General features: G+C 40.6%; 1 protein-coding gene across 2 annotated transcripts in view; it reads left to right on the top strand.

The window, feature by feature from the left end:
* Positions 1–105: 105 nt before the first annotated feature.
* pde4d (phosphodiesterase 4D, cAMP-specific) overlaps positions 106–12,664 on the top strand; it is a 107,004-nt gene continuing 94,445 nt past the window's right edge. The window contains exons 1-2 of one of the 2 annotated variants that reach the window (XM_077004177.1): positions 106–387; positions 10,159–10,250. In XM_077004177.1, the coding sequence (XP_076860292.1) occupies positions 10,212–10,250 (39 nt within the window). In that variant the 5' untranslated portion in view covers positions 106–387; positions 10,159–10,211. Of the gene's footprint in view, positions 388–2,443; positions 2,592–10,158; positions 10,251–12,664 lie in introns of those variants that run through there. The other variant, XM_077004176.1, reaches the window with a different exon arrangement.

The raw sequence follows: 12,664 nt of genomic DNA on the forward strand, positions 1-12,664 counted from the left end.
CATCACCCATTACCGTAATCTATGGTATACGCGCAACTTTGCAATTTTTTCGGGGGCTGGCTTGACCAAGATTTTTTAAGTGAGGGCTGGCTTGACCGCAGTAAAGCACTGGCATCTTTCTAAAAACCTGCCTGATCAAAAACGTAGTAAAACAGTAAACTTGAAAGATGGAGACAGCTTAGCGCCCAGACAAACTTTAAGACAGAAGCAAAGTTGTGAAACTAATGCTAGCAGCTCAAGCGAGTAACTTCAGCTAGCGAACCGTAAGTAATGAAATAACTCGGTGTGCAGTGAGACACAGGTGATGATGACTAGTATGATGACTACCAGAAATACACGAAACTGGGTCGCCAACAGCAAATGTCACGGAAATATAAGACAGAAACGGTAGGTATGACTCTAAATTGATTCGATTCACAAATGTAATGGCGAATTAAACGTCGATGGGAAAACAGTACATTTTTGGAGCAGTGGGCTTTTAAAGTATAACATTTCCACCTTATTTCCACCTAACTAGCATCTAGTTAGCTAACAGTGACGGCTCTATAAAACAATATATAAAAAAAAAAACACGAGCGGGTTGTAATTTTCAGGGAATAAAACATGACAAACGTATCCATTAGCTGATCAACTTGTGGTATACGTCGTCACTTGCCACTGTAAAGTTAAATATCGTTCGAGTAAATTGAATTCCCTCAAACTGGCAACCCACACCAGCCTCGAGTCATTGTAGACGGGGGCGGGGCAGTCAATTTTAAATTTGGACTGCAGTGCCCATTTTAAATGCTTGATGTCAACATTATATAATATTTAATATTATATAAGCTGTGCAAGGGAAATTCATTTTAAAAGTCACAGCTGAAAAAAAACATTTTAAAAGTCACAGCTGCCCAAGAGCACGCACGAGTGATTCACTACATGCACGTGCATAATGTTAAAGTTTATTAGAGGACATGTTATATTGGACTGGTGTTTTTATAGTAATGGTGACTCAGCAAAATGGTAACATCAAGACTAAGCATGTGAGAGATCAGATAATGATGTCCAGTTGTTTATGTATGCTGGACAGTTTTACTATTTTATCTTCGAATATTTGATTTGTTTGCAACTATGTATGTTCATTTCAAGTTCTCATAGATCTACACAGTAAAAAACACTACATGAAAGATACCAATCTGGGAATTCTGTTCTTTTATACAACTGAGTTGTTAACGGTTAATCGCCATACTATGTGATGACCATAGCTCATTGGATGTAGCCCCTAAATCAAACACCCGTAGACATTTGCTCTGGACATTTGAGTGGGCACCACACTTACTAAGGTCTCTGTCCTGTCCTCTGCTGTTTTGCCCCTGAACGAAACACATTCTGGGGTTGCACTGACCTTACGGGACCTGAGAAATGTTTTGGGGTGCTGAATAACCTTCACTAACCTGTGGGCCAACTCTACTGCTCTGGAAAGAGCAGGACTGATACAGCACCACAGTGCTTCAATTAAAGACAAGTAAAACATGGACCCTGTTGATCCGTCCCATATTAGTGAGCTTTGAACAACTAAATGGAGCAAGGTGAACTTCCAGAACCGAGACTCCCGATGCCCTGCATAAAAAGGGCTAATGGCACAGGCCCTAGCAAGAGGAATAGGTCTAACACGAGAAGACATGGCATGATGTAATAAAATAAATTTGCTTAAGCCTGTGTGTGCATGGATGAGGGTGTGTTTCAAGTCATATTTGTGCCTGTTTGTATTCCCAACTGTAATTTATACAGTGAAATTAGAATCTAATATCTGATTCTGCTCTTTCTAAAACTAGGAATGATACTTGTTTTGCAAGTCTAAATGAATTGGAGGCTGAATGGAATTTGTTTAACCACCCACTTCATTCTTTTGAGCAAATAAATGTAGATAAAAATGTTGAAATTGTAATACTTTCAGTCCTCGGTGTCTCTTCGTGGTTTTGACTGTTCGATGCCACTGTCAGACAGGCTTACGTCACAGACTGTGGGAAAGAGAACACTGTGATGTTAGCAAACTCTTAGGTTAACAAAGTTAATGTAAAATAATCAAAGCTCACAGGCAGAACGATCTGATTAGATTAAGTTACAAAAACAAATATTCAGCTATTTGAACATTGCACAGCATTTCTCCAGCTCAGGAACGCTCATTTTGACTCAGTGACCCGTACGCTGAGTACAACAATGATGTGATAATGTGACCGTGAGGGTATTCATGAGTGGAGTGTGTGTGTCACGGCCCTGACTGCTGTGTGTAGGCATCCTGTTGGGATGCGGCAGTAATCCTCTCTCTGGTTTCTTAAAAAAGACTTCTCCAGCCAGCCTGGGCTAGAGCAAGCCTGGGGAGGGGGAGGGGCTTGGACAGCAGCAGAGAAACGTGATTGGTGCAGAAGCTGGGAACTCTGTTGTTGTTCCGTCCTTAAACCACAGTGTGCTGAGACTCACTAGCACAGGAAGCAAGGGGGGGACACTTTTTCCTGCCTCTACAGGGTGGACTGCATCGCCGTGACAGCACAGCCGCGTCCCCTGGGGGAACTACTCTGTGACATTCATTGCATTCCTGTACGAGGAAACGAGTAAGTTCTTTTATCATTCATTGTCCTGTTTTTTAAGCATCAGTACAGAGGCAGACAATAAGACATTGAATGGAAGTCAGTAGGCATTTAAAGGGGCTGTGAACCTGTTTGAAATGTCCTAGTTTTGTACATGAGTTTGGCATCTGTTCATCTGTGTGTGTGTGTGTGTGTGTGTGTGTGTGTGTGTGTGTGTGTGTGTGTGTGTGTGTGTGTGTGTGTGTGTGTGTGTAGGTGTAGGAGTAGATGTGCGTGTGGGGGATGTTAATAGCACTAAATGAGAAGACGCAGGTACAAGGTGACTTTTGCCAGCCTAACATCTGCTGTCAAGTTGTGGCTACAAGCTTCCTCCCCACAAAAAACAGGAACTTTTCCTCACTTTGCAGTTCCTTCCACTGACTGTAAATACTCTGCATGTGATCCTGCTGTATGGCAGCTGTGGAAACGTGGGGTGCGTCTGGGTGTGCGTTCACTTCTCTGTGATGTCTTTGGGAAGTGCTGGTGGCTCGTGAGGTTTCCTTTCCACATGCTGGTGCTCCCTGCACTAAATGAAGCCACGTGCAAAGACTTCATCAGCGCAGAGTATCGGCGCAGGAGTGAACGTTCCATGTCACAAGGCATCTGGTGTTTGATTTAGGATAGGAAATGGTTCAGAATAGGAAATATAACACCAGAGTCACGCTTCACAATGATGCTGATGATTCATCAACGCTACAGACACGTTCGTTTATAGTTTGTAAATCACTGCTAGAAAACTTTTAATGCAGAAAAACTACAGCACGTTCATTAGTGGCTGTTTAACTTGGTCTCTGGAGTGCTGGGGCTGCAAATGAGATCCCAGATTATAATGAATGTTTAGGCAATTTATTGCTTAAGAATTTGAATTGGGGTGTTTCAGAAGGGTGTTTGATGAGCTATATTTATAGTGTCTGTAAGGCCAACTAATGATGTCATTTATGACACCACCCTTCTGCATAGCACGTCTACGTTTCTGTCTATAATCGCTTCCTTATGACAGTTTTGCTTACAATACGACTCCATGACTTACGTGTAACTGGTAAGCGATCTGCTAGTGTAATTGCACTAACTCGCAACAGGCCACACACTTTTAGCTTTGCTCAAAGCAAAACCACTATTCCCAGTGACGGTATTCTTCTCCCAACGCAGTGAAGCCTCCAAATCTCCCATGAACAAATTCTGTGGAAATTGCAACTTCTTTGCGGAAGTGAAGCATCTCTAGTTTGGCTTCACGTGCCCACCTATCTCCAGTGCTTTTGGCTATCTATTGTTCTTGAGAACGGTGAAACCCCTGTGTCGTGTTAACCTCTTGTATGCAAATAAGTCTTTGTAGTCTGCTGATATGTAATGGGGGCAGAGTGCAGTTTCTGTGTCCTGTGCTCCTGGGAGCAGATCCTGGTCCATCTCTCCTCTCCATGGAGCCCTGGCTGTGCCTGCTTCCTCAGACACTGCGCACGATCAATCGGATGCGATCCAGTGCGGAGGCGTCAGCATTTTGTTAAAATAATCTCAAATCTAAACCAACGTGGTGCGTGACAGGAGGAGGCCCGTGATGAGGCTCTGCTAGGGCTAACTGCGTCTTCGTAGTGGTGCAGTCCACTTTGTGAGTGATGAGGGAGGGAGTGATGTCTTGCAGTGCAGATATGATCGCTGACCTTACACAACCCACGACCCCGCATGGCTTCCCATGATCCACCATGTACTCCTGTCACTCCAATCAGGAGTCATTGAGGCAAGGTTATGAACTTTCTTTATGAACAGATTGTTGTTTTGTTGGCAAGGCAGCATTTCTGTGGGTCATGCTACGTCTTCCTGCCTTAGTAGTAATAAATCTTTATGAATTCAAAGCTGAGTGAATGCTGAAATGTGTCAAAATGGAGGTTGCTTATGTGTTGCTCAGAATGAACTCTGGATGTGGTGTCCCTGAGGTGTCCAGTGCTTCCTGCTGCTCCTGGCTTGTCTTTGGTGAATAACCCTCTGACCCTCCCCCACCACCCATGTTTTCACTTGGGACAGGGTGTGGAACCACCCAATTTTCTCTCCAGAAACAGAGTTCCGGTGTTACATTTTTCTACTTCAGGCTTAATCATAGGACACGTACTACCTTATTGGTTATGGATAAAACTGACTTCACATCTAAAGATTGCTGAATTTGACATGCTTTAAATGGACTTCTGGAAAACCTTTGATCAGATATTGGAACCATATAAGGTCTGATGTAATGGCTGCTCAAGCCAAACACTTCTCCATTTGTCCTTTTGCCCGAGGACAGTGTAGCCCAGCTGTCTGGCCCTCACGCTGGCCTGTGGCTTAGTCAGTGCAGAGATGACGGCACATGCATAGCTCACTTCTCAACTACCGCTAATGAACTCATGGCTTTCCATCTAGTTGTTGTTCCTCTAGGATCATCTGCTAGGGTCCAGAAGCAGGTCTGGATGAGGCAGCGGAGACAAATAAAAATTGTCTGCAAGAATAAAATGTAATTAATAAAAAGCTGCTCTTTAAAAATGTCACCTTTAATGCTTTTCTGGTGAAGAGTGCTAATGGCTTTACATGTTTTACATGGAAAATGCAAGGAGAAATAAAACGATTATCACTTTGCTTCTTTAAGCTCAGTGAAGTCTCGTAGATGGACGTCTCAATGACCATAGAAAGGAGGAGAGGAGATATTTCCCCATTTCTCTCAGGACACATAATGGCTCACTGAGCTGCCGGAGCGTCACAAGGAAACAGCGCAGAGCACCAGGGAAACTGCAAAAACGACACACTTTAAACAACACAGACGTGAACTAAATTAAGGGGATGAGCTTGATTATTGGGAATTATAAATACAAAAAACACACGTTTTAAAACTTAAAAAATATATTTTTTTAATTAGTAATATGATGACATTATGTTAGCTGTCTGCAATGGGTGAATAAATGTTATTGATGAAACCATGTCATACCTACAACACATTGAAGACACTAGTCTATAAGTTTCTTCTGATAGAACATAATATTGGCTAAGAGAGTTACTAAGAGAGCACAAGCGTGTGTGTGTGTGTGTGTGTGTGTGTGTGTGTGTGTGTGCACGCGCATGTAATGACTAGAACATATATTCCTGAAGTTATTTTGGTCTCAATCATGAAGTGCACAGTTTAAGTACAACTTGCCTGGTTTCCCATGGAAAACTTTCCATAAACAATTATTAACAATTCCTATGTTTAGCCTGTGACACTGATGTACAATTGTAAAAAGAAACATTAGGAGTAGAACAAAATTTTAAAAGCCTGAGAATCGTTTAAAATTATTCAGGGAATCAAGATTAAACGTCACTGTTATCTTCCATTTTAGCATATATGACGTTATGGGAAAAGGGGAACGCTGAACCTCTTTAATTTTGTATATTTTACATAATTTTTTTCACTGATCTGTTTTTCAAACAGAATTTACTAGGTTTGAGTCTGGACAGTGGGTTTGAACCTGAGACCTAGCCCACAATGAAGGATTATTATTTCGGGGCCCTAGGCCCATGGTTTTAGGATGAAACCATGATGAGCCAGTCTATTCTCTCTGTCAAAAACAAGGACCATCTCTGGAGAAAATATTCCTTTCATTGTGATGTACTGAGTTTTCAGTTCTGGCCTTGCATGCCTGCACAGGTTCAGGTTTGCCCTCCACTTCTGTTCATCAGCTCATTATGAAGCCCCTTTGTGAACTGGATCAGGTTTGTTGGGGCAGGTACGTTCACACTGTGCAGGCCAGTGATTCTCCAGGTCTGGAATTGAACAGCACTGAATTGTAAAAGGACATGACAGTACAAAGCTATTACACAAACCACCACAAGGAGGAGCCAGAAACCTCTCGAGTGACCGAGCGGAGTTCATATACAATGTTTGTGAAAAATAGCCCGTTTCTCCGTCCATCTCTCCTCGTGACCTCCAGTTCGTTTGTTTAACATTCGTATTCAATACGTGTACTAGACAAGAGAGCCGTTTTCGTAAAGCCCAAACAACGTCGAAAAGTGAATAAAACAACAATATGACTGAATATAAGTGCTGTCTTTTAGAGTATAAGGAGAGTTCACGTACAAACAACACTGTGATTGCAGAAGACAGAACCAATGACATGAAATATCACCTAACTTAAAAACTGGAATTGGATTCAAACACTAAAAACTTTCCACTCATTATGTGTGCAATCACGTGGATAATCCACGTACTGATCGCTATCGACGATGTGGTTCCGCTTGGATATCGATATTGTCCCTCAGAAATGCAACTCAGAAGTTAAGTCTTATGTTGAGCCTGAACCACTTAAGAAATATTCTGAGGTCTATTATATATGCTAGTGGTCTTCTTAACAGACATTCCAAAAACAAAGCATATTCAAACTTAAATATTACATAAAACCTATACATTAAACATATGGCTCACATGTGTAATCAGCCATCCTGCCAAAGCACTTACCGCTCTTTCTCACTTGCTGAAAGTGACTTTTCATGTCTTGAAATATTCTTTGCCCTTTTCATGTGGTTACAAAATCAAGTGTGCTGTGTAGAATATGTCCAAGGTCAATCAGAATAATTATTCTGATTCTCCTCAAAAAAAAAAAAAAGTTCAGTGGGTTCTGTACGATCAAACGTTTCAGAATATGAATCCCATTCACACACAAATGTGTTTTGCAAAAGCTTATTAAATAGTCTCTAGGCATTTGATGCTGTATAAACTGTTTAGCTCATACAAAACAAAATCTCATAAAAATTGGGATATGTTGTGTAGTTTTTTACCACCAGTCATGTTCTAAGTAAAAACAAAACATTTGAATTCTGGTGGCGTTTGTGCGCATGTCGTATAAATCAACTGCTTGAAACCTCATTTCTTACACTGTCTGTAGGCTATATGATGTTTTTGTCGTGCAGTCGTGATCACAGAGCTACAGTCTCTGTGTATTTAAAAAGAACCATCAAATATCAACATGGGCTAAACTAATTGTCTCTTTTTCAAATTTTACAAAATGTTCCACCAACATCCCGAAGTTTCCAAGTGTTTTTGTAGAGAGGATATCTTCCAGTATTCGTAGTTGTGGCCATCAGTGCTTTATTGGGCTGTGGTTGGTGAACTCGGCCCTTTCGTAGCCTTCCTCTCCCCCAGACGTGGCGTCACTTTCTGTTATTTTTCTGAGGTCCAGCTCAAAACGGTAGGGGTCTTTCACTCCCTCCTGCCAGCACACGTTTTTACTCGATACATTTTTATTTCATCTCCTCTCCAAGACACCTTTCAACGAAGAGGAATGAAGAACCTAACCAGCTCATAACAGTATGTTTTTGTGTTGGTTTTTTTGCGTCATGGGGACCATGTCACATGGAGACCAATGGGGACAAAGACACTTCTGAAACAAGATCAGGAGGCCTAACATGGGAGAATAAAAACCATAACGGATTAAAGACTTTCAAGACTGGAACACAGTCACCTCACATAGAGCCCAAATCTTTGGTCCAACATCTTTAGCACCCAAAAGGCTCAACATGTTTTTGTGGGTTTTTTTTTTTTTTTTCTTTTTCATTTTACTGAAACCACTTTTTTCTTATTTTGGATTATATGGTTCTTCTCTTTGTACGATATACTTTGTGCAAAGTTTTGGAGAAAGAAAAGGGTCAGTTTCCAACCCAAAATCATGACTTGGGAAGCCAGTGTCACAACTCTCAGTTCTCCCTAAAGTGAGTTCAGCTAAACAGTTTTATCCAGAGATGTTATCCAACAGGGAGACCAGAGGCGCTCATTACAGACTGCAATATTGGACCTAGCCCAGAAAAAGTCACCCATCAGACTTCAGCATTGGCAGTCGTTCTGTTAACAGAACATTAAAGCATTTTGGTATTAACTGAGAATGGTCGGGGGGGGGGGGGTATAAACACTCCACACAAACTTGCTTGGAAGGGGATGAAAATTGACACAAAAAGAATACACACTTTTTTTTATTAGCAAAATGATAATTGAACTTAAATTTATGATGAACATAGTTCCTGGCCTGTCCTTTTTTCATCAATGTTAGTGTATTCATGAAGTCTATTCAGATTACGTAGCATTCAAATGCAAAACGCTGGATATAAATCTGTGAACTTAAATATCCATAGAATTTAAGTGTTTTAACAACTTATATAATGTGGCTCAGACAGTGAAATGACATGCAATGTACATTTCTTATAGCCTGCACAGACCCACATTCCTATATCTTCCAGTAGTAAGTGTACGTGAATAGAAATCTTTACTGTGCAGGCAATGACAAACTATATTCTTTAAATTCCAAGCTTTAGTCCACTCCCAGCAAATAGCCTAATAATATTTGCCTATTTGATGCTATGTTGCATGCTACTAAAAATTGCTTTCTTTCCTGGAGACGAGAAGCTCGTAGTCTCTCTGGACACCACATCCTGACCCCGCCCTGCCTCGCCCTGACCCCGTCCTGCCTCGCTCTGACCCCGCCCTGCCTCGCTCTGACCCCGCCCTGCCTTGTCTTTGTGTTTGTTTGGACCCCTTGTTTACCTTCCCCTACGTCTCCCCTGTCATTGCATATCTTTGTTCTCTCTGACGCTTGCCCAGTTTTCCTGCCGTGTTTTGGTCTTCTGCTCCTCCCTCCTTCCTGTCGCAGCTGTTGTTATTGCCCCGCCCCTTTCCCCGCCCCTTGCTCCACCCTTAGCTACCTGTGTCTCCAGTTCAGATCGATACCTTGTAAATCATCTGTCCTGAAGATCTAGATTTTAATACTACAGGCGACAGTACAGTAGTCAGTACACTACAGTAGTCAGTACAGTACAGTAGTCAGAACAGACGGTGCCAGACAGTTAGTACAGTACATACATGCATCATTTGAAGTACAGTGCAGTTGTCTGCGTTTAGGACACTCTATAGTTCACAGTCAACGTCACGTGAGTACAAACACTTCTATAACTTACTTTATCATTTAAAATACACATACATGTGAAAAACAAAGTTTGGTTTACAATTTATATTTTGTAAAAAAAAATACCCGTTATTTGTCAGCCATGAATAATGGGTTATGAATTGAGTTTTTATTGTTGTTTCCATAACATAATTGTGTACACAAGATAAAAAGATCTGACCTCACAGAACATTGGGAGGTGTTTAGTGTTCGGTGTGCGAAGCTGCTGTTCAGCAGATTGGACATTGAAGGTCAACACACCCAACACACACATGATGGACCAAGCTAACGAAGTCCTGAGGTCAATGCATCTGAAGCAGCGTTGCTACCAGCAGACTCTTAATTGAATAATTAGTTTTATACTGATTCTTTGTCTTATTACTGTTTATTTTGACATCTCAGTGTTTTCCTTTGGGAAGGTTTGTTTGTTTGGCCTAAATCAAAATTTGCCTCACCCACTTCCTCTATATTCTTTATGTGCATTATAAGAAATAACGTCTCTCTTTCCTCTATACAGTCCCTACAATCATAACCTCATAGCCCTGTTACTACTAATGACAATGACAGTTATTCATATTTGTCCAGTGATTTCAGGGATCTGATCTGGTTTTCCTTGTTATCTCCTTCAGGAAGCGTTGCTCCCAGACTCTGGAGACGCTCTGCTGGAGCCGAGGGTCTCGCCATGCAGGAGAATGCCTGTGTCACATGTCCAATAGAGAGAGTGAGTACACTGGGCCGCGTTAGCGCAGACGCACACACAGGAAATGGTGTGCCATGGCCACCTTTTATATCATTTACTGGGACTAACTGGTGCATTTGCCAAAAGATTAACTTTTAGTACTCAAACAAAAGAGACAAGAGTTGCAGATTTAAGAGGACGCATCTTAGTGTCTTGGATGCATAAACAGTTACTTCACCACGTAACTGTTACTGGCTCTGTGACAGTCTGTTTAGATTAGATCTTTGGAAACTGTGAACATATTGTAGAAGTTCAATAAAAATTTAACTTGTTTTTTTTGTGTGTTCTAAGAGTAGGCATAAGAAACTCTGTTCTATCAAACACATGACTTGATCTTATAATACCATAATATAATATATATTAAATGTGTATATATATATATATATATATATATATATATATATATATATATATATATATATATTTATATTTATATTAATATATATATTAATACTTTAAAAGGACCATGGTCATAAATGAATAGGCTGGTTTTAGGCAGAACCAGATGTGAGTATGTGGGAATGGTGATAAATAGTCAGATCAGATTGTTTTTTGATCTGTGCCTAACCACCCCAGACTATGACAAACTTCACGGTCCGTTTCCCATGGTGCTCGGGGCACACCTGACTCATTAGAATGGCACACTCCATGGCTAGAGAAGATTCATGACCTGCAGCTGAGCATAACTAGCATTTCATGATAAACAACTAGCATGTAAACATAGTTCATGCAATATACAGCCACCTTCTCCTGAGGCTATTTAAACAATTCAAAATGGTTTAGTATATCTGAATTATATGAACAAGATTTTGTCAAAGTTGACTGCAATTGCAATTCCAATGCGATTTTCGCATTTTAATACATTGTAATGTACTGAGCAGAAATGCCTATAATTGGTCATGCTAGGTGATTAGTTAAGATCTGCCAGAGTATTTCAACACAATGAAAGCTAATAACATTTTAATAGGCTTAGTTAATTAATAGAGTTACTAAAGAATGATTAAACGCAATCTTAAAAGTCCTTGCAGGTAAAAAAAAGCATCATTTGTATTGACCTTTCAAGGGCTCAGCTATGGCAGGTGTGAACTGAACTGAATCCTGATTCAACACTGTTGCCATGTGACCGTCGGGCCACATTTGGCACCACTGACCACAATGTAAGTTTACATTGGCCAAAATACACTTTTAGATGGATAGGAAACTAGGAATAACTCCCCAGGATCATTTAAATGCAAATCATAGCTGGAAGGCAAGGACCCTTTTTTGCTCCAGTGGCAATTATGAACCCCAGTGAATTGCTTTGACTTGTGGATTCCCCCAAAGATCAATTTATGTGCCTCTTTTATTCAACTATTCAGTACCATTAGGCCAAATGCAAGATAACAAACAGCCTATCACAGCTATGCTGATGACACACTAATCTACATAGCACCTCTCCTAGCACCTATGGACCCATAAGCTGAATGCATAAAGTAGTTTCATCATTTGGTTATGCCAGAATTTCTTCAAGTTGAATGAAACCAGACCAGTGAGAATTCTGTTTGGTGCCAAAGAAACAAGGCTTAATATTGGTGCTTACAGTGACTCCAAACGTCTAAATACCAAAAACATAACCATGTTATAAATCACGATTTTTTAAAATATACATACTCTGACCTTAACATTAATGACCACTAAGCACTAAAGCAGTAACACAGTCTTCCACCACCTTAAAATACACAGATATCTTTCAAGATTTCAAATGAATCTAGAGCATCTACAGAAGTGAGTACTCCATGCTTTGACGTCCAGTCTACATTACTGCTGTGGTCCTCTTACTGTAGACAACTGCCATTGGATCACAACACCGTTGCTAGAATGTTAACCAGGACCAGAGGAGCGAGCATGTTACTCATGTTCTTGGCTCTATACATTAGTTTCCAGTTAGTGTAGGACTGATCTCAAAGTGCTACTAATTATTTATAAATCATTAAATGGCTTAGGACCCGAATACATCTCTGACATGCTAGATGAATGTGAAACTCAATAGGCTCCTTGGATCAATAGGGATCGGTCAATTCTTAGTGCCTGGAATTAGAGCAAAACACATGGAGAGAGCTGCATGCCCTGAGCTGGAACCAGCTTCAAGAGAACCACAGATGTTTTCACATCTAGACTGACAACATTTGTTTCATGTGCCTTTGATTAAATGAGTGGTGTACATTTTTATCACAATTTACATGTAATACTTTTTAAATGTCATTTAATCTTTATAAACCTCTTATTTACTTTATCTTCTCCTTTAACGCTCATTACAGTCTTATTGTGCTTTATGTAAAGCAGCTTAAGTGATCTCTGTGTATGATGTGTTATAAATGATCTCTGTGTATGATGTGTTATAAGGTGCCCAGGTCTTG

The sequence above is a fragment of the Brachyhypopomus gauderio genome, chromosome 4 (assembly GCF_052324685.1).
Source record: "Brachyhypopomus gauderio isolate BG-103 chromosome 4, BGAUD_0.2, whole genome shotgun sequence".
Taxonomy (NCBI): Eukaryota; Metazoa; Chordata; class Actinopteri; order Gymnotiformes; family Hypopomidae; genus Brachyhypopomus; species Brachyhypopomus gauderio.